At 47.8% G+C, this 22,498-nt stretch overlaps 1 protein-coding gene across 1 annotated transcript; it reads left to right on the forward strand.

The window, feature by feature from the left end:
* The first annotated feature begins 449 nt into the window (after nt 1–449).
* Nucleotides 450–20,891, forward strand: PSMD11 (proteasome 26S subunit, non-ATPase 11). The gene is made up of 14 exons (XM_064472999.1): nt 450–602; nt 2,663–2,764; nt 7,982–8,106; nt 11,028–11,099; nt 11,460–11,517; nt 13,423–13,617; nt 14,110–14,254; nt 14,518–14,578; nt 16,218–16,280; nt 16,888–17,013; nt 17,572–17,607; nt 19,288–19,339; nt 20,362–20,504; nt 20,626–20,891. Exons 1-13 carry the CDS (start codon nt 512–514, stop codon nt 20,502–20,504), a joined length of 1,269 nt encoding a protein of 422 aa, XP_064329069.1. The 5' UTR covers nt 450–511; the 3' UTR covers nt 20,626–20,891.
* Nucleotides 20,892–22,498: the final 1,607 nt, after the last annotated feature.

Genomic DNA, 22,498 nt, shown 5'->3' on the forward strand with positions numbered 1-22,498 from the left:
GGTCTGTGGGGAGAGGGGTGTCCTGGGACCAGCTGGGAGGACGTGGCGGTTGGTGGGGTCCTGCTGGGGGACACACACACCAGCCCCCCCTCCAGCGCTGGCTGGGGGAGTTTGGATCCACGGGTGTGGGGGGTTCTTGGGTGGGAGAGCCCCCCTGGGTGCCCCACGCCGACCCCTGGCACCCAGGACCCCACGGAAGGGCCAGACAGGAGCCCACGGGACCCCTCAGCCCCGCCACCCCCCACGACGGTACCCCGGTGTAACCCCCCGCTCCAAGCCACGCCCCCCGGCGCCCGACCACGCCTCATTCCACAGACCACGCCTCTCTCCCGAAACACCGCCCCTTTCCCCGGGCCACGCCCCCTCCCCCAGCCCCGCCCTCCTCTCAGCCCCGCCCCCCGCTCTTCGCACCTGGACTACGGCTCCCGTCATGCCGCCGGCCCGGAAGGGGGCGTGGCCTCCGCCGGCCGCTTCCGGGCTGGCGGTGCGGAGGGAGTGAGGGAGCGGTAAGATGGCGGCGGCGGCGGTGCTGGAGTTCCAGCGCGCCCAGTCCCTGCTCTCCACCGACCGGGAGGCCTCCATCGGCATCCTCCACTCCATAGGTGAGGCGTCGCCGGCCGCCCCTGCCCCACCGGCCGCCCCCGGCTGCCCGCCGCCGCCTCCCGGCCGCCGCCGCCGGCGGCTGCTGACTCACCCTGCGAGCCGGACGGGAGAGAGGCCTGGGCCCGCTCCGCCGGCCCCGGCCCGGTCCGCTGCACCCACCCGCGTCCTCCGCCCGCACCGCGGGCCGCCGGGCCGGGCCCGGGCCGCAGACCGCCGCCGGAGAGGGCCCCGCGGGGCGGCGGAGCCCCACTCGGGCAGCCCGTTAGCGGAGCGCCGCGGCTCGGGCCGGCTCCTCCTCCCGGCTCCCGGCTCGGGGGCAGCGGCGGGTGAACCTGCCTGCCTCGGAGCCCGCGGAGCGGCGTGGCCGGGGGCTGTGCGGGCAGCGGGGCGGGCGGGCGGGGGGCTCCGGGGCGGGCGGCTGCCTGTCCCGGCCGTTCACCGATGGGGCTTTTCGGCTGTGGTGTTACAGTGTCTGGGTGTTGCGCTGGTAGCGGCGGCCTGCAGCGGATGCTCGGCGTGCTGAGAGAACCCTGCTGGAAGTGATATTTCCTCTAAAATACACCCGCTCTTTAAATTACCTTCTCAGAGCTATGCAGAAAGTTTTGAAGAGTTTTCGTGTGTGCAGTGTCTGGAGCTGTCACCTCTGCTTGTTTCAAGGCAGGTGCTGTTTGCAGCAGTTACTTGTCGGACCGTCCCAGACATTTAGCAGCACCAAGGAGATGTTGATGCTATAAAGGGGTTTGTAGGCATGATATGCACGTCCCTCTTTATTTGGGGGCCGGGGTGTACAGGGTAGGGAGAGTTGGGTACCTTAGAAACTGGTGTATGAAAGGGTCGTTCTCGATTCTCATAATGTGCAGTTATTTCTGAAAAGATGCTGTGACCTTCTGTCACCCCGCTGTGTCGGCCAAATAAGGTGTTAGACCTTGAAATTGGAATTGTTGTATGGTCTTTAAAAGTTGCTCTCCCCAGTTGGTGTTTCTCTGGTTAATTAGTAGTTGGTGTCTCAAGCCTGTCAACACACCTACAACTTCCCATCCGGTCAGGCTCAGTCAGGAGTGACAGCTCGTGTTGCCGGTCGGTGTGAGCTGGAGCCGTCCCGAGCGTGTTGCCGTGGTACTTTTCTGCTTGAGAGCAAAGTTACTTTGCTTTTGATGCTGCATGTGCTAAATTATGGGGACCGAAAGCCACAGTCTGTACGCAGGGGCGGTGTGGACGATTTCAGTTCCCTCTGTAGAGCTGGACAGCGGATTTTGGCTTTGTTTGTGTGGAAGTTGGACGAACTCATCTGCGCAGGGGGTGGTGGAGGTGAATATTTACATGGTAGCAGGTGTCAGGGAAGAAAGTGTATTGTTTTGTGGATAACTATATGAAATTGGTGTTGTGTAAGCAGAGGTTTGGTGCTGCTGTGTGTGATTTGGCCCTTCTGCGTACTTCAGAGCCAGAGTTACTCACGTTGGTAGACAGAGTGACGATTAGATTGTCAGAGTTCAGTGTGGGAAGGAGCGCTGACTCCTGTGGCAGTTGTAACACCTGATCCGCTCCTGAGCGAGGGGACGGACGTCCCTTGCTCACCGAGTCGATGTTGTTTGAGTGCTTCGTTTTGGTGTGGGATCGCACCTTAATATGCAAAGCGGCAACATCAGAAATGCCAATACCAGAATATCCAACCCCAGAAATCCCATTAAATTTATTTTATTTGGTTTTGTGGCTTGAGTGTGAGAAGGTCTGTTGGGTGGTGGTGTTTTTTTGGATAAAACTTGAACAGCTGGATAAGCTTAATGAGACTACTTCAAAACTTAAATTACAGTCAAGTTGAAGCATGCAGTTGTATCTATCAGCTGGATTAAAGCCTTCGTGAAGTATAGACAAAGCGCTCTTTATAAACCGTGCGTTTAAACCTTCCGCATAATCTGCTTTCCAGATCTCGCAGGCCAGGCTGAATTTGCTCTTGCTGGTTATAACAGTTACTTTTTTTGGTGCCTTTCCAGGAGCTGACTAGTAATGATTTTCTTCTAACTAAAAGAGCATTAAAGGTAACTTTTCCACTCTTTTCTAGTGAAACGTGATGTCCAGGAAAATGATGAGGAAGCGGTGCAAGTCAAAGAGCAGAGCATCCTGGAACTGGGGTCACTTTTGGCCAAGACTGGGCAGGCAGAAGGTGAGTCTGAAATAGTAACTGAGGTATCGGGTAAGAGATACATATGTTTGAGCGAATTTAGTCTCCTTATTAATGGGATAGAGGTAAAAGCAGGTTTTTGGCAGGAAATATTCTCTCAGAGACAGGACAGAAGCTAAAAAACTAGGTAAGCAACATAAAATATTAATCTTGTGTTACTTGGCTCAGTATTTTAAAGGACTGCCGATGCATTGGATGGTTTAGTTTATGACCGTTCGACATGTGGCTATTTTAGTACAAATAGCTAAAGTTTTGTTGTGTTTGAGATGAGAAGTTTCTCTTGTTTTTAATAATCTCAGAGCCTTGCTTCAAATGGGAAAGTTTTTTCCCAAAAGTGCTCTCTCACCAGCAGCTTCCTTCTCAAATAGTTGATTTATCTGCTGAAACGTTATATCAGAAGATCCTTGCCCAGCTCCTCACAAGAGCCAGATTTGACAGTCGTCCTATTGTGAATGTGTGAAAGGACAGAAATGGAGTGAAGGTCTTTATTTGACGATTTTTGAGTTGAATCTGTTCATGTCTTCTGTTTCCTGGAAAGCTTAAGGCAGCGTGTGTGTTATTTTGTACTCAGCAGTTTAATTTTGTTTCTTTTGCTGAAGAATGCTTTTGCCTTTTCTGGAGCACCTTTCTTCTTGAGCATTTTAGGAGCTGATGCACCACGTCCGTACAAAGAGCGTTCTGTCCGTGGAAGACAGTTGGCCATGGTATGGCCCTGATGTTTTCTAAATGCGCGCAACAATAATTCAGAATATGAAGTGAAGCATGTATGCTTTTAAACAGTCTGAAACCGGTTGGGGAAAACAGGCCAGCAGAAGTTTAATCAAACTGAAATTCAGCCAGGACACCAGACCTAATGATAGAGTAGTTCATGGAGAGCGGCATGAGGTCTCAGATAGCAACTGATCAAGATCACAGTTTTATATTTATTCTGAAACGCACACTTGGTGTCCTACTGTCCAGTCTTTGTAAACATCTATTTTGATTTGGCCATTTAACTGCTCTACCCATGTCTACATGTGTTTGAGCATTCTGGACACTGACCCCACTGTGATTTACAATTGAACAGAGCTTGTGACAAAGTAGATTACTTGCACTTAGAGCAGTGCTGGAAACAAAGGTGCTATTCATCTCACCTAACTATAGATGTCCACGTCTGGTTTCCTAGTGTGGACTGCTTTTATAGTTAGTGGAGAAAAGCAAGCCCTTCCCATCCATGATTCATCTCTTCCTACAGTAAGAATTTGGAGCAGGACAAATGAAGCCTGCTGTACAAGTGCCCGTTTCCCTAATTGAATATTAAAGGACCTCAAGTCAATTAACTCAGGTATAGGTGCCCGTGCTGTAGGGGTGCCCTTTGCACTCTGGTGTTTGCTTCTTCAGGGATAACTAAACATGGCTTTGCTCCTGCACCAAGGAAGATGTGTGTGCTTGGGCTAAAAAGGGGGAATCATCAGAAGAGTCTCTTCAGGTGAATGTGTGGATGTGCTGCCAGTGTGCATAAGCCTGAGAGAGGAGTTGTTAGGAGCACGGTGGCCTCCTTACTGCTGTGGAACTTGGCGTAGTTTTGAGTTTAAACTGAAGTCTTCGTTGAGAGTAAAGAACTTTAGTGTATTATCAGAGGCTGGCTAGCTAATACATTTAAGAGGAAGGCTACGTAATTGAAAACAATGTTAACTCATCAAAACCAAGCTTACGAAGAAGCAAATGTGAAATGTATTTGAAATGTGTTAACACTAAACTGCAGAGAAGCTATATTCTGAATAGAAGAAAATGAATTTGGCAACATTAAGAAGCCAGTTGTATATGCGTAGATCGGAGTGAGAGCACCAGGTTGCGCTTTCTGGAGATCTGTGGTGGAGCTGAGGGATGAGGAAAGGGGATACTGCAGCTTAGAGATGTGCTAGTCCTGTGGGAAAAACACTGTCACCTCCCCTTTCTGTCTTCTTTCAGGGTAAAGTAGACTAGTAGGAGTGACAAGCAGTCAGGGTCCGCAGCATCTGCACCGGGTGCAACTGTTCACAGGGGTGTGAGCACCAGGCAGACACGCAGATCTTCATATCTGAGGGGAGCGAATCTGGTGCTGCTAAACCTCCCGAGGAAATTGCAGAGGGTGTGTGTTTTCTGGCCCCAATGAAATGGATCTCATCGCTGTAGCTTCTGCTGCACGTGTTTTAGTTTTAGCTGGTGGAATTTCTTTGATGGGTTCTAGGTGTCGCAGTGGCTTGTTGGCTGCCTTCAAGCAGTAACCCTCCAGAGATCAAAGGGTCTGTGAGCTGCAGCCTAGGGGAGAAACTGGCTGCAGTTTGGTGGGATTTGAAAGTTACAGCTGCTGTGCTGCTGACCGGCTGAGAGTCAAAGGAATCTAGTTTGTAGAGGTCTAACCTCTAGCAAACTATGGCCTCTGGTTAAAAAATTCACTATAATACAAATGACCCTCTTTATCTGCTTGATAGAGATTAAGGGTTGAACTGGTAGATGAATTACTTTTTTTTAGGACAGCTCTAGATTTTGATGGCATTGCTTAAAACTATAGGGTTGGAATAACTCGGATCAGGTATTCAGGTATATGGCATGTTAGCTTGTGGAAGCACGTTCTCTGAGGATGAGCTGCAGACTTCAGTTTCCAGAGCAGCTGCTCATCACTTCTCTAGAGCTGTCAATCACACCATTACCAGCATTGCATTTACTTAAAAAAAAATCCTAAAAATAGTTGACAGTTAAATTTTACCGATATAACTGTAAGAGAAATTTCTATGGGAACTTTGAGCTTCCGTGTCTAAATGTGTAGTTTGCAAAATGTAGAGATATTCTAGCTGTTGATTTCAAATCTGCTTTCTAGTGAATTCTCGGGCAGCTGTTGAGCAAGTCAATGGAAAGATAAGTACTGCAGTGTATTTCATGTGATTTTGCCTTTCTTCTGAAGTTCCTTTCCCGTGTGGAAGAGCATCTTGTGCACTAAAACCATGATTCATTGGTCCTGAGAAGCAGCAATGCACAGTATGAAGTACCTCACTACTTAAGGGTTGATGGATCTCAGAGAGAGTTTTGCTGCCTTGATAAGACAGGCTGAAAGACTGGCAAATTCTGAGTTACTGAGCTCAAAGCTAAGGATAGGGTGCCGTGGCCTGATGGGAAGCAGGCTTGTTCCTGGTGTTAAGTATGGTGTTTTCAAGTGCTTCTGTTGGTTGTATCAGGGAAAAGCACAAGACCCCAGCTTCTGGGCAACTCCAGCTTTGGTGTCACCTCTCTTCTGAACCCAACAAGGTGATCTGGAGCCCACCTTTCTCAGCTCACATCGAGAGGAGGGGTGCTGGAGAAGTAGCTCTGCGTATGACGGATGTGTTGGAAGCAGCTGTCTGCTGCTGTCGTGGTAGTTTGTTTACTCTATGTGAAATCAAAGTGTTCGACTTGGGTTAAAATGATTGGGATCTGCATCTGTGAGTGGTGTTGCAGGTGGAGTGCTCCTCAGACTGAAGGTGATGTGGGCAAAGTCATCGTCTGTCGCAGGGCAATAGGTAACAGTTCCTTGCTGAGTAAAAGTTGAGTGAAACTGTCGGTCAGTGTGGCTCAGTCTTAAAGTCTTGTACCTCAATCCTAGAAAAACCTGCCCATTTATTCTCAGACAGAAAGTAAAGCTTGTACGAAATCTTAGGCATGGCAGTCATAGCGTCTTGTTTTGTTCCCTTTACAAGTGGTTCATTGTAGGAAGAGTCACAGTTTGTTGTGCTGCTGTTTGGAAAATAAGGCTCCTCTAAGGATTCAGTGTGCACTCGAGATAAGTTTCATTTGTTCTAAAACTGTGCTTTCAGATGTATAAAAATGTCGGTACATCACCATGAGCAATTGGATTGGAACATGCTGAGCTCTGCTTATTATCAGTGTAAGAAATTAGTTGTATCAGGTTTGATTAAACTTTTAAAGTAAATAGGTTGAAAAAGTAACAGATTTAAGAAATAATTTTTAGATATTATTAAGATGTTATAAGATTTTTTGCATTACGGGTAAATGAAGTGTGAAAGAAACCTTGTTTCCAACTGTTTTTATTGGAATCCTCCCAAACTGAAATTCTGTTCAGAAGCATCAGGAGCTGATGCTCCTCCATGTACTAATTGAAATAAAATTAGATTAGTCTCTTATTTTGGTTTTGATTCGATACCAGTTTGGTATAGAGTACATTGAAGACTTCTGAAATACTCATTACAGGTTTTGTTTGGTTTTTCTTTTACTATCAAATCCTGTAAACCTGGCAGTGCAAGATCTAGCTGACGCTTGGGTGAGACTTAACATTCTGGGGCAAATAAGCTGTGGTTTCAGTGTACGACCCCGCTACGCTCTGAGTCGGCGCTGAGCCCTGCACGGCGTGGTGCTGCTGCTGGAAGTATCGTCTTCCCCCGGCTGTAAACAGACGTGACTGCAACCTGGCCCGACGGCCGCGTGTCGTTTATCGCGGGAGAAGACTTAACTTGCGCTGTGCTGTTCCGACACGTAACTCCCTTCTGCTTCCACGAGCGCCGAGTCCTGAAACCGCTGCCATGCGACTGCAGCGTTCCTTCGCTCTGTGGGAATGATGTTTTTAGGGTATTTCTTCATAAAGAAAGACTTTTCCTTTGTGAGCTTGGGACTAGCTTTATAACTGTAAACTAGTAAGGAGACTAGTAGAAACAGAAATCTAGTTAGGTAAGAACCAGTTAAGTAACGTGGGTAGTTGAAGTGTTAAGAAACGGCACTTTTCCAGCAGTGGAGCGCGGGGTGTATCTGACTTTCTAGGGCTGGCTAGCTATGGCAGATTAAAACGTCAAACTGAGTTAATAAAAACATACTTAAACTATAAACTCCATTGCCCATTTTACAGCAAAATCTCAAAGCATTTAGCAGATGCTTACATTTTGAAAGTGTGCCTGAGGCAAGTGTAGTTACAAATGGTGTTATAATTGGGCGAACTGAAGTAACGGGAGGTGTATGCTGCGCGGGTAAGGCTGGAGCCCGACAGCCGCCTTTGCCAGTCCCCGTGTTTACTGCAAGGCATTCCTTCAGGTGACGTTTACTGCTCTTTTCCTGTAAATGATGTTGAGAGACTGCTTATAAAATGTTTGGTGCAATAAATACTGCTGTGTATAGATGTGTCACGTGCTCCAGCTGCGGTGTAATTCTTGGCTCTGCGGTTGTATTTCATGATTTTTTTTTTTCCCTCCTATACAGAGCTGGGAGGACTTCTGAAGTATGTTCGACCCTTCTTGAACTCCATCAGCAAAGCAAAGGCAGCCCGCTTAGTCCGATCTCTGCTCGATCTGTTCCTTGATATGGAGGCAGCAACGGGACAGGAGGTGAGATTCACATTTTGGCGCTGGTGCGTTCCTCAAAAGCAACGTCAAAATGCAACGCCATTATCTGACCCACTTTGCTTCACACTGAAGAATTATTCACGTCAGGAAACATTAATTTAATGCATTTGGATATATTCTATTAATAAAACATTAGATAATTTAATTCACTCATAACCATGCTTTTCTGCAAGCCTCATTCTGCTGCGGGTTAGGAGTAACTCTCACCCTGGGCATTTTATTTCGATTTGTGTTACTGGCTGTTAGATGCACAGCATTAGTAGTGTTTTGTAGTGCGATTAGCGTTCAGGATACGAGAGGCGAGAGGCGCTACACCTCTTTCAGGGGCCTCGGGCTGGTGGAAAGGTGGGGCAGTGTGTGATGGCATGGAGCTGGAGGAGGGAGTGAGTGTTCCAGGAGCTGGTGGGGTTAGATGGTGAGTAGTAGTTAGCATCTTTCAACCGGAGACACGAAGGTGCGTGTGTGGGGATGCAGTGTGGTGGGTATCTTACTCTACAGAGGGCTTCTGAGGCATGAAAGTTACTCCTGAAGTGGGAGTAGAAAAAGTTTTGCAGCTATCAAATATAAACTACTTCCAGGGGATGAAGTTCTCCACTAGAAAACCCATTTGGTCTAAGGCAGTCCCCAGTTAGGATTTACTCCTTCTCATCAGCTCCCTAGAATACAGTTGGTTTTCTTCTTGTTTTTTTTTTTTCCTTCCTTTTTCGCTCCACACAACTCGTTGGTTATTTGGGAACGGGTGAAGGACAGGAGTGACTTGTAAGTGTAAATGATGAGGAGCCCCTTACAAGCGGTGCTGACCTGCAGTGGTACAGGCTGTACTGGCACAGCAAAGCAGTTGGAAAGGGGAGAAGGGAGGGTCTGAGCAACCGGTTAAGGACAAAGCCCACGTAACACTGTGACACAGCGACTGGCAAGTTACAGCCTAGAAGAGGTTCTGCCGTGTTGAGGGGCAGGTGACATTCTTGTTAGCCAAATCGGCGCAGAATTGTCATCCTGTAGTTAAGGTATTCTAGGAGATGTTCTTTGTTCAGTTCTTGTGGCTTGCGTGTCACATTATCGTACACGGTGACAGACAGAATGTTTTGCCCCTCTTTAACAGAAGAGATGAAGGGAAGCGGGGTGGGATGTGCAGGTGAGAAGGGAGCCCCTAAAAGGGGTCAGGAGAAAAGGAGTGGCTTCAGACTTTTTCTGAAGGTAACTCCATGTAAACGACAATATTTGGGTGCGATCCTAAAAGGTGGCATTTTACGGCAGGGAACAACTTGGAGTAACGGTGATGAAAATATGGCCCAGTTAGTAAAAACATTCACTTTCAAGCATATTCAGAAGCCAAACCCAAAACCTTAAGGAATTATAACACCTAACCTGTGAGGTTCTTGATGCAGTAATCCTGAATACACTTAGCGCCTCAGAAATGTTCAGAGGGACGTTTGCTTCCTTGGTGTAACATATATTAAGGAGACTCCCAGGAGTCCAATAAAGCAATGAAATTGGAGATTTCTCCAGCTCTTAATGCTCCAGTATCACTGTGCAATAATTGCGACTTCATAATGGCTTTTCATAAAACGTCCCCGTTTAACAAGCAGTGACGAGGAGCTGACAAATCCTGCAGTGTAGGGCAGTGCAGAGCTGCTCCAGGCAGAGCTGCAATCCAGAGATTTTGGGAAAAGGCATTCCTGAGCCTGGCACCTCAGGATGTCTTACTGTATATTATTGGCCAGTACTAAATTGACACCCTCTTCAACTGGGGTGGAACCTGACTGCTTTATTCATCAAGGGAATCTCATCAGTCTTAAAAATTTAAGAAGCCATTGGGTTTCTTTACCCTGCTTTGAAGTGATAGATAAAACATCCAGTGTCACTTAACTGACTGTCTCCTGGCACCTAACTTGGTTATAAACAGCAGATCCCAGCACGTCCTTTGCTTTATACTGCTAAAGGATGCGCATGGTCTGACATGTTTAGGCCCTAAAACACGTGCTCTTCGTTTTCCTTTCTTTCTAAAGCAGTTGAAAATACAGTTCTCTCTATGGCTAAATGAAATGGTACAAAACACGCTGGAAGGGACCTCAAAGTCTTTTAGTTCATGCCTTGCCCTAAGGCAGAATCAGTTCCCATGTACCCAGACGTTTTTATTTCAAACAAAACCACAGCTGTTCAAGAAATGCTGTTAGGATTTCAGCTGGTGAAACTTTGGAAGCGATTTTTATTCTGATATTCCAGTGTGGGAGGGTTGTCTCTGGTGGTCAGAAAAAGTTGTTGGAACCCAAATGCATTAGAAAGCAATCAAAGAAGGTGATCTGCTGGGGATTTTTGGGACTGCTAAAGCTTAAACTGAACTTCAGTTTGCCTTCTGAACCTTGCTTTCTCTAGCAATATATATTAAAAGGAGTATAATGCTGTCATTACAAAGTGCAGGAAGTTAATCTAGCAAATAGACTATCAAAATATGTAGCACAAACTATAGCTGGTCTGTGTAAGTTTGTGCAATATTTCTGTGCGTTTAAACTCTGGTGTCAGTGTGATGCAGCCTGAGGCTAAAGCGTATCGTGTGTGGTTACCAGTGAGTCCTTGTTGAAGAGAAGTTGCTTAACCTTGAGCTGCAGTTCTCATCAACGGTGAACTACGCTTTACCCCAGTAATATTAAAGGTGTCATTCAGAGACATTTGGGGTAGGCACTAATCATGAAGGCTGATCTCCAGGCTCATCTGAAAGTAAAGCTAACTTGATGTTTAGCAGTGCTGCCGTTCAGACAGGAATGACTCATTTTCGTAAACTACATTGTGGAGATTCAGGCTTTGTTGTATTTTTGTTGCTTTGTAGGAAATGATTGAACCCTACTGCTGTTTTAAAGAAGGGCAGCAGAAGGCTTTACAAATTTCTTTCTGCTCCCTTTAAGGTTGACCTGTGTTTAGAGTGTATTGAATGGGCCAAATCAGAGAAGAGGACTTTCCTACGCCAGGCTCTGGAGGTACGTCGCGTTGCGGGTCCCAAACCTGTGTAACGGCATCTTCCCTTTATTGGATTTAATACCTATAAAAGTAGAGAACTTACAGTATGTTTTCCAGATCTTTGTACGTGTAATGGATGGGGGATAACAATTACACTAAAGGTAGTGACTCTCCTTGAACAGGCAGGATTTTACCTGTTGTGTTTAGATCTAGCTGATCTTCCAAATAGTAGATCTTGCAGAATTGGACCGTGTGATGTAATGAACGCAAACTAATTCAATTAAGTCTGTGCAGATAAGAATATAAGTTTAATTTTACAAAAGAAATCCGTGCTACCTTTCTCTGGCTTTCCTCACAGCAGTTTCTTTTCTGTTCTCCAGGCGAGGCTGGTCTCTTTGTACTTTGATACGAAGAGGTACCAAGAAGCACTGCAGCTAGGTGAGTCTCCCACTAGGTGGTGGTAGTAGTTCTTTAATTTGAAATTAGTCCTGAGGCTGACAAGGGAAATGATCGACTACATCATGTTCTTTGATAAGTTTTGTAGGACTTGGGCATTAATTTCTCAGTGCTGTACCAGATCTGCCATCTTTTACTATAGTTTGGTGATAGAATCTTTAAGAGATCTCTTTGTTTTCACCATTTATTCTTCTCAAATAATTCTGGAAGCAAAGATGAGCTGTATCCAGTTGAAGGCCATCAGGTTTGGCTCCTGCTCAAACATACATAGTTTACTGCCGTGGTCAGGGAGGCTGAAGGGAAAAACCAGCTTGCTTCAGTTTGCCCAAATACGGCCTCAATAAAAGCAGTAGTAATGCCAGGAAATGGTAAACCTCTAAGGATGTAATTAGACAAGCTCTTGCGAAGTACTGTAAAGGCTTGAAGAATTTGCTTCTGCACCACCTGAGGTATGATAATTAACCATGTGAACTCTCCTACTCTGCCACAAAGCAGAGTAAAGCAGGTCATCTTATGCGGCCCAACTCCCTTCGGTGCTGTTCAAATGCTCATTTTGCAAATGACTGCAGTAATGTCAGATGAGGTTTAAACTGGCTAAAGGGTATTTGTACAGACTGCTCCGCCGGCTCAGCGCTGGGTGTGAGCAGGGCTGAGGGACGGCTGCGCTGACACGGACAGAAGTGCTCACCTGGGCAGTGGTGATCCCTCAGCAGGGACCAGTAACTTCTTAAACACTGTGGAGGCAAGAGCGTGTGTCATGTCCAGAGTCACCTGGGTGACTTGTATCTGATCAGAATATCAAGTTATGTTAAGTGCTCTGATACATGGAATTCAATATCAAGTTACAATTAGTTTGCGTATGGATCGTAATGAACTCAGGTTTAAAGTGATCAGAGTTCCACACTCTGAAGCTATGCTTAATCAAGTTAATTCATGATGGTGGTACAGCTTAGGGAGTTGTGAAGGCCTGTAACTAAAGGACAGCCTCTCCAAAAGCTCTATCGAGATGTCAGTGTTGTGCGCTAGTGTTCCTGCGTGGCTGGTCACGACGTGGTTAAGTCCGTGGCTGTGGGGAGTGGGTGCAAGCGGAGAGTCTCTGTGGAATGTTTCTAGGGAGGGTCCATTCTATCCCGCCTGGTTATGCAGTTTCAGCTGTGGTGTTCAGCTTCTAAGCACAGCAAGCGAGGATGCGGTTCTTATCCCTCCTTGCCCGAAGTTAGTTCTTTAATTCATAGTGAGGGGGGAAGAAGGGGAGAAGTGTCCTGTAAGGCTGGCTCTTTCTGCCCTCACAGGGCTTTAGTGTGACAGTTTATCTAGGTATTTCTTAGGCTGTCCATTCCTGCCTCCTAAATTTGACCTATACATGTCTTGTGCTTAAAACATTCCTTCCTCATCCCATATTCTTAGGAGTTGCTTGAAAATCCTCAGGTCTCACCATAGGGGAGTGGTGCAGGAACGGGCAGTACTTCAGGTTTGCTGGGAGCTCTGGGTGTGAGTGGTAAATCACGCTGTCACCTGGGGAGGGGGTACCAGAGTGACCATCTGCACTGCACAACCTGTCCTTGACTTCCTGCTGAGTGTCTGCTGCCCACGCTGAGGTGGCAGAGGCAGGCTGTCCACGTACCCGAGTGTTCTCACTGCCCTCTTCCACCTCTGACACTGAACTGGTTCATTCTTCTCCAGCTGTGGACTGACACTGACCAACTGTTATTTCATCTTCTTTGTTCCTTCTTGGAAGAACAGGTTGTGTAAGCCTAGCCTCCCTTCCTCAAAGCCAGTACTGCTGCTGGGGGAAGAAGGGTGTCATCTGGAAGGGCTTGGTTTGGGAAGACCTGGATAGCAGGTGCAGAGCAGGTTACAAAGGTTCTTGTTCCTCCCCACTGCTAGGTTCCCAGCTTCTTCGGGAATTGAAAAAGATGGACGACAAGGCATTGCTGGTGGAAGTGCAGCTGTTAGAAAGTAAGACTTACCATGCCCTGAGCAATCTGCCAAAAGCAAGAGCAGCCTTAACCTCTGCACGGACTACAGCCAACGCAATCTACTGTCCACCTAAGCTGCAAGCAGCGCTAGACATGCAGTCAGGTAAAGCCCTCAGGAGAAGGGGAAAGCCTGGGACTCATCACGATGCACCAGTTCACTGATTTTTGTTCTTTCCGGAGTGAATCATAGGAAATGATGCTAGGTGGGACCAAAAGATACCTACCAGTCTGCCCAGCTGCCGCAAGGCAGGATCAGCTGTAATTACATTGTTCCTGACACATGTTTTTTCAGCCTGTTTTTGAAAACCTCCAGTGGTGGAGGGTCCGTAACCTCCCTAGGCACTACAGCATTACACCATGTTAGTGTAAGAGTAACGTTGTTCCTGACCTAATTTGCGGGTACTTACTGAATTGCCCTGAACTTGTCCTTCTTAACATGTCCCCTGAAGAGAGGGGATGGATGTTCTTCTGCTAGATAGAAAGGATTCCCTTTACTGAAGCACCAGATAAAGCACTGGGCAAACAAATTGTTCTGTCCTCTACCAGTCACGTTCTGAATTAACTTCGATGCCTGCCTGTTTGTTCCTCTCCGCAGGTATTATCCATGCAGCAGAAGAGAAGGACTGGAAAACGGCCTACTCATATTTTTACGAGGCGTTTGAGGGATATGATTCAATTGACAACCCAAAAGCCATCACTGCACTGAAATACATGTTGCTGTGCAAAATCATGCTGAACATGTACGTGATATTTGGTTCTGCAAAGAACACTTCCTACATTTAAATGGGAAAGGCTTCTCATTTATAAGACTCTAAACTATCGAAAGAACTCAAGCAGACAAACTTTGCTGTTTGTCTTTATTTATGACTTAATCAATGATTCTGATACAATGTTATTTGAATTGTAGTAACTTGCTTTCAGTTGGGAATTTTTGAGGTACGCTTAGATTTAAGCTGACCGTGGTGTTGAATAAATGCTCTCTTCCCTTCCCTCCCCTCTCTAGCCCAGAAGATGTGCAAGCATTAGTGAGTGGAAAGCTTGCTCTGCGGTATGCAGGGAGACAGGTATAGAAACTTAATCCTTTCTATCTTCCTATTATCTCTGAGAATATTGTGTTACTCTTTTTGTCAAATACTTTGGTCTTTCATACCAAAATACTCTTCGCTTCTGAGTGTTCTGAACGAGATCCAGAACTGATTAAAGTACCATAATTAATTACCGTAAGTCAGTTGTCTTCAAAGGGAATACAGTGATTTTTACCACCTGAGAATCTGGCCTGCTTGCTTCATTTTCTGTTTTTATTCCTTCCTGCTTTCTTCATGAGCCACTAAATGCTTAATGCTGCCAGGCACTCATGTCTTGACCCTCGTCAACTGCTCAGCAGCCATGGATCAGATGTATTTTATCCAGGATACTCATTGCTTTTACTGGTGTTGTAGCAAGTCCTGAAAATCCATTCACAGCAGTGTTGCTGAGCAGCTTGAGACCTAGATGACTGCAAGGTGGAAGCCAAGCAGCTGGCGAGTTGTTAAATCAACTGTTCATTCTGACATGTTAACTTGCCAGCCTGTGAATACCACCCCCGTATTAAATCCACGGATGCTTATATAAAGTACAGGGCCAAAAGCCAAGCGTGCCAGGGTCTGAGCCAGGCTTACACACTGATGGTGGCTTTGGTCAGCCAGCTATTTGACGCAGCAGCTAACACTCACCTACCTCACGGCGGACTGGGGAAGCTATTTAGCAGAGGAGGTCAGTGAGCGTATGTGCGTAGAAAAGAGCCTGAAGCGGGAATATCCCTGTATTATCCCTGCTGGATCATGAAGGGCAGCCCTGGTCCTGCTTCATCCCCTTCCCCTGAGTGACAGCTGGGTTGGAGGCTCTTTTTCAGAGCAGGAGGGCGGCCTACCAGGGAGAAAATCTCAGCTGTTGCCTGCACTGTCCTCCTGAGACAGCAGGGGTCACAAGTTCCTGCAGCAGCTGTGGAATCTGAGCGTAGGGAGCAGAGAGAGAGTGGGTGGCCTTGGGGACGTCTTGGTGGGAGAGATGGTAGGAGAAGCCTGAGCCCCATGCACCATAGTCACTGGGCTGTCCTTGTCTCATGCACTTGTGCCTCTCACTGCTTGGAAACTGTTCTTCTAGTGGTGTTACTATTCCGTTTGGTATAAATATGGTAGTTGGGTTGTGGTGGAGCCTCTTTGTTTCAGCAGCTGTGGCGTAGACAAGAAACGTCATCTGATGCCGTCCATGATAGGGTATCCGTAGGACTTTTGCTGTGCTTCTGCTGCTCGGCAGAGGCAGCGTGGCATGCCGAAGGGCAGAAACACAGCTTAAGGGCTGAAAATGGCCACGTTCATTAAGCAAGTGCCAAAACGTGTACTTTCCTTAAAAATTGTATCAAACTTGCTCCCAGCCTGCAACCTGATAGGAGCTGCAGCTGGGATTCTCAAACCTTGCAAAACTTGAGTTCTTTGTTTCTGTGGAGCTGAGTTCACGCTGCATCCTGCAGCTGTTCTGTGTGTTCTCCTTATTAGCAGCTGCTTTTACTCTGCCTGTGTGTAAGTAACATTGACATGGCTTTGTAGCAAAAGGAACATTCCCGCTTTGCTGCTTAAGCACGTTTTCAGTATACTGCGCAGTTGGCATAATAGCACCGAGAGGAGAGTCAGAAAAATAACCTACTCTTGTTTTCTTTCTCTGCAGACAGAAGCACTAAAATGTGTGGCACAGGCCAGTAAGAACCGATCACTGGCAGATTTTGAAAAGGTGAGTCCAGAGACAGACAAAAAATGGGGCCTGGCTGGACAAAACATTCAGAAATGCCAGTTTTGAATAGTTGTAGGAGCTGCTGCATCCCACAGCAGGAAACCATAAAAACATTCGTAGAAAGCAACAGTGCATCAAGCAAATACCCCACAATAATCAACTGGTTTGGTTTTTACAGCGTGGGGAGTCATAGCTTGCTTGAAACTAGGTTGGGCTTTTTCTTTCCTTTTTTTGGAGAGCAAACCCAGAAGCAGTTCCCTGTAGTTTTGGTGCTGCTCACTGGGATGTGTATCTTCCTAAAATTTTTCCTGACTTCAGCAAGAACACCACCGAGGTAACGGAGAGGATTCCCATGTCAGGGAACAATCCTGTTGTGCCATCTCCTGAGTGTAAACCATAGATCCTGGCTTGCTAAGCGCCAGCAGTGTAAAGACAAAAGACACTTGCTGCGTGGTCCTTGACCTCCTGGCCTTTTGGCTAAGTTATGGGATTGGATCAACCGCTGATACTTTGCTGGGCAGGGAGGGACTATTTCATACTCAGAGGGCCTTGAGGACAGGAGACCTGTTGCTACCTGAATTATTTGTTCCCGCCCTGTCTTCCACAGGCTCTGACAGACTATAAGGTGGAGCTCAGGGACGACCCCATCATAAACACTCACTTGGCTAAGCTCTATGATAACTTATTGGAACAGAATCTGATCAGAGTCATCGAACCCTTCTCCAGAGTACAGGTAAACGCTTCCAGCAAGCACACCGACGTGCTGGTACCTCTCTCCCCTGCTGTTCGTGGTGAGGGCCTTGTTCCGTAGAGAGTTCTTCTTACTCAGAGCTGCCCAGCACTTCCAGAGCTCAGGGTTCATCATGTTCAGCTGAAAAATGATAAGGAGGGGGCCGAGGGGAGCTTTGGAAAACCGCGTTCCAGAGTCATCGCCCTTTCCACCTGTTTCGCTTACGCACGCTGAAAGGTGGACGTGCTTTTAACACTGCAGGTAACAGTGTTTGGCTTTTAAGGGCTCTGACGGGGCGTGGGTAAAGCTGCAGTAATCTTGGAGAAGAAATGTTATTTCCTGTTTCAGAGTGGAATGGCTCTAGGTGTGTAGTCCATCTTCAGTTAAAATTGGATATGAAATCTGAAGGACATGCAGTTGCAAAGCGGAGAAAGCCATCAGAGGTTTTTAGGCCAGAGTATTTACAGGCCCTTGAGCTGTTCCTTGGAAGAGCCCCACACCTCCATGTTCCGTGTCAAAAGTACAGCTAATGATTTGCCTAACTCTTGGTCTCTCTTATAGATTGAACACATATCCAGCCTCATCAAGCTCTCAAAGGTAAGAACATTGCTAGAAATCAGTGGCACATCTTGAGGGCAAAGGAATTGAGGTCAAATGGCATTTGCCACTGGGAAAAAAATGTAGGCTATTAAACCTGGCAGGTCAGCTCAACTGCGTTTACAGCAAAATACCACTCTTGGGAACTTAGCGTTAACACAGACAGGTTCCAGGGGTCATCGGACAGGCTTCCTCTGCACGAAGACTTTGCTGTAACAGTGCTTTCCTTCACAGGGGTTTTACTCCCTGTGTTAGCACTGGCTTTTTACTGGGGGCAGATTTTCCTCTGTGTAGCAACAGATCGTGTTGTGACCAGCTCAGTCTTCCCCATTGACCTGCGTTTAATCCTTGTGAGCGTGCCCAGAGGAATCTTTCTTAGACCCTTAAGATACAGGATCCAGCTAATAACTTTGATTGAAGTTTCATTAGGGATGCATATGTCACATTGACTATTGCAATAACTGCTTTACAGATAATCCCAAGCAGATTAAGTTTTAGGAAAATCCACTGTAGTCCCAGCCAGTTGCATCCCGAAGTGCTTTTGTTCCATATTGCCGCTAAGGCCGGAGGTTTGGAAGTGTCCTGAGCTCGGCCTTTATGGGCGTTACATCATCTGTCCTTTTCTATCTGTGCAGTCTTTTCCTTGTCTTCCCCTTGGTGTTTAACACATACTTAATAGTTCGAGTAAAGGCCGGGCTGCAGCTGTTTCCTAACTGCAGCGGCGTCCCCTGTGCCTGAAGAGCAGAAGAGGAGCTGACTCCCGCGGGGCCTTGCCTGGCGCTGGGCAGAAGGGCAGCTCAGTGCCGAGGGGCTTAAACGAAGCTTGGCCACCTCTTGACTAAACATTTGCTGAACCAAGCTAGAGTGCTCCAAATGCCCGAATGAGTAATGTCTGTATGAAATGACAGATACACCGTCTTCTGTGGAACGAGAGGGCAAGACATCCCAGTACTCTTGTAATTGAAAGCTACTGCTTAATTTCTGATGTCATCATGGTAGTATCAAAGCAGCGTGCAAGGAGCGATCTGACACTGAATCACAGAATGGTTTGGGTTGGGAGGGGCCTTTAGAGCCCATCCCATCCAACCCCCTGCAGGGAGCAGGGACAGCTTCAGCTAGATCAGGTCGCTCAGAGCCCCGTCCAGCCTGGCATGGGATGTCTCTAGGGATGGGGCCTCCACAGCCTCTGGGCAACCTGGGCCAGTGTTTCACCACCCTTGTAAATTTTTTTTCCTTCTATCCAGTCTAAATCTCCCCTCCCTTAGTTTAAAACCATCACCCCTTGTCCTGTCACAAGAGGCCTTGCTAAAGAGCTCGCCCCCACCCTTCCTACAGCCCCCCTTTAAGCACTGAAGGGCCGCAATAAGGTCTCCCCACAGCCTTCCCTTCCCCGGCTGCACAACCCCAGCTCTCCCAGCCCGGCCTCGCAGCAGGGGGGCTCCAGCCCTCGGAGCATTTCTGTGCCCCCTCTGGCCCCGCTCCAGCAGCTCCGTGTCCTTGTGCTGGGGAGCCCCGAGCTGGCCGCAGTATGGCTCCAGAGCTGGACACCATGCTCAGTGATAAAATAGCTGCTTTTAAGCAGTGCTTATGTCCCGCCAGGGCTGTTGAGTGTGGAGTAGTAAAATTTACATTTCTTTATATAGTTCTGGGAGACTTTTAATTTTTCTGCTTCAATTCCAGGCTGAGGTAGAAAGGAAACTGTCACAGATGATCTTGGACAAGAAGTTTCATGGTGAGTCTGTGCATCCTTCAGACTTGACTGCCTTGCCACCCAAGCCAGGCCGTGTGTGAGTGAGCTGTGGATAGACTCCTCCTCATCGCTGCACCTCAGAGCCCGAGGGGTCCTGAGGCCGCTCCGCTTCAGAAGGCAGACGTGCAGGTTAACGGGCACTGGGGGAAGAGTAGCGAGCGGTGGGCTTATTTGTTACTCTTTTGTCATGGAGGCCGTTCCACTTGCTCGTTCCGTCTGCCTTCGTTAAGCTCGAGGCTTGATTTCTCACAAATCAGAAAGCACATTTAAGCTCCTACTTGCTGCAGCTGCATCTGGGGACAGCTGCGAGACCCACTGCAGGTTGTAGCAGAGACGTGTTCTTCTGCCTTGGAGCCTACTGGAGCATGTGGTCACCTTTCCTGGATAACTTACATTGAAAGCGTTTTGTGCCTTGGTGGGGGGCACCCACACAGCACAGCTGGTCGGTTTGGGTGTGTCTGGGACCGCAGGAGGCTGCTTCTCTAACAAGCCCTCAAGGAGACGGCTCTGTTCTTGTTTACCTTGTCCCTTGTGTCGATTTAGAAAGCCCTCTTGATCTAGCTGAGCAAGATGAATGGCTAAAAGCAGCATATTGGTTAGAGAATCGCTCCAGAATTACAGCACCCAGCTGCAGTGCCCATCTGGCACCTGGAAATAGTTTAATTATAAAATGGCTTGTTTTCTTGCCTTGCTCCAGTGCTGTGCTGAGCCGTCCTGCTGGGCGCAGGGGCCTGGAGGAGGAAGGGAGCTCTTAGGGAATGTGCAGGCGTAGGCACCTCCCGGCTGTCTTCTCGGCCCCTCTCCAGGATGTTTTCTTTTCCTGGGCAAGCTACCGCTAATGCAGTCCAGGCAAAAATCAGTCAGCCGGTCCGGTGCGGCACGCGAGCCCCTTCCGAAGGCAGCGCAGCTGACCGGCCCTTTGCTGGCTCGGTCCCTAAAGTCCCGCCGTCTGGAAGATGCGGTCTGTCGAGCGGTACACTGGTAACACGGCTTTGTGTCCGCAGGCATCCTCGACCAAGGCGAGGGAGTCCTGATCATCTTCGACGAGCCCCCCGTAGACAAAACTTACGAAGCTGCCCTCGAGACTATTCAGAATATGAGTAAAGTAGTGGATTCGCTCTACAACAAAGCCAAGAAGCTAACATAGGTGAGTGGAGGCAGGAGCCGGAGGCCGCCGCTGCTCCGGACCTATCGCACCTCCCGGCTCTGTGTCCCGGAGGCTTGTTTTCTCTCCTCTCGGTTGACGTGGCTCTGTTTTCTCTTTGCAGAGTTGAATTTGCTAGCTGTCATTTGGAGAGTGTGTGTGACAGGAGAGTGAAACCTTTGGGAAAATGTTAGGAGACTTTTTTTTTTTTCTTTGTTCTACTTTTCGCTCGGAAAGTTTTTAAACTTCCTCATCCGGTGCATCTTGTATTCCATACGATGCGTGTTCCAGTTTCCATGTAATCTTTACTGGCCGAACTTTGTATCTGGGGGGGGGAATATTGTTTAAACAAAGAGGGTATTCTAAATAAAAGGAAAAAGGCTTACACTACCTAAACATGTGCTTTCCACTTCCTGAGGGATGGCAGAGAGTTAAGCAGGGACAAAGTTTTGTTACCAATAGGTGCCCAAACCAAGTTTGTTTCACCTCTCCCTCTGCTCTGAAATCTGAGACTTACTGACGGCGTATAAGCAGCGAGTTTATTCCATTTGTACTGAAGCAAAAAAAACCCAAAATGTACAGACTGCTGGCTTATTTTTAAATCTTAAAGGCCTCAGATCCCCTCGAGAGCAGCTCAACAATGATTTTCCTGAAGGCTTTCACACCTGAGGAACCTGCTTCAGAATTGTCATTGTGCTGCGCTAGCCCAGAGCCACCCTGCGCCGCCAACAACCTCCAGGCGGCCGCAGCCACTGTCTAGACCATGAGGCCAGTTTCTAGTAAAGGGAACAGCGCAGGTTTCCCCTGGAGGCCTGTATTGCATGCTATTGTTTTAAAATAGACTAGATTTTAAATGTTTTATCCCCTCCCCCCACCTGCACTGTAGGAAGAACAGGTGAGCAGGCGTTCCCCGAGTCCTCGCCTCCCTGCGGAGCCAAGCCTCCTCCGGCGGGGAGGCGAGCGGCTGCCCGGGCGCCGAGCAGGCTGTCGGTATTTACCTCTGCTGCGCTAGTGTTTTGTTTCTTTTCTTTTTCATTTATTTTTTTTTTCCCCCAACATCCGATGTGAGACAGCTTGGCCCTTCTGGAATAACCTAGAGCAGCGCTCGCTGGGGAGCTTCCTCCGTCCTGTTCCACGGGCGTGTACGTGGCGGGTGGAGCACGGTGTATTCCAGCGTGTTTCATTTTATGGTGAGGTTACTAGCTAGGTTTTAACGCCATTTGGGCAGTGTAAGCTTCTGCGTCTCTGTCCTGCTAGTCTTTATTTTTCCTTTCCCCTCTGTCTCTCTCTTTCTCTCCCTCTCCACGTTTTTCTTACAAAATTTATATTTTGTAAAAGGATTCTGTTTATTAGGAAATATTTTGCCTTCACACTGAATCTTAGACTGGCTGATTTTTCCGCTTTCTGTTCACATTTTAACCTCTCCGGCATTTTATTTTATCTTTATTTTTAAATTTCCATCTCATCCAGTCAGTCACTGTTTGGGTTTTTGGCACCATCAATATCAAATGTACAAACGGTTCTTGCTAACCAACACCAGGTATATCTGATGTTCAGATGAGTTCCAATAAAATAATTTTTTTTTCAAAAAAAAAACAACCCCCAATCTGTCTCCTGTCTTCAGCGGCCGAGGCAGGTGGCGGGCACGTGCGGCGCGGCGTCTCTTCGCGCAGGGACGGGCGGGTGGCAGCGCAGGCTGCGCGCCCGGCCGGCGCCCACGCAGGCATCGCCGGTGGTTGGTATCGCTGAGACACGGAGCGTGAGGGGCCGTGTTTTAAGCAGCGTCACTAAAGGTTTATGGATTGTGACCTGGGCCTGGCCCAGCAAGTTGCGAGTTCTACCAAATGAAGTTATATTATTACTACCGTTATTATGGTGAAAAGTGAATTCCATCTGGCCTCTTGCACCTCTAGCCTTTCTTGAAAATACTCCGATGCTGTACGGGGGAGTCTCGCGTTGCGTACGCCACCGTGCACGGATTCCTCCGAAGGCTAGAG

Source organism: Phalacrocorax carbo, chromosome 25 (assembly GCF_963921805.1).
Source record: "Phalacrocorax carbo chromosome 25, bPhaCar2.1, whole genome shotgun sequence".
NCBI lineage: Eukaryota > Metazoa > Chordata > Aves > Suliformes > Phalacrocoracidae > Phalacrocorax > Phalacrocorax carbo.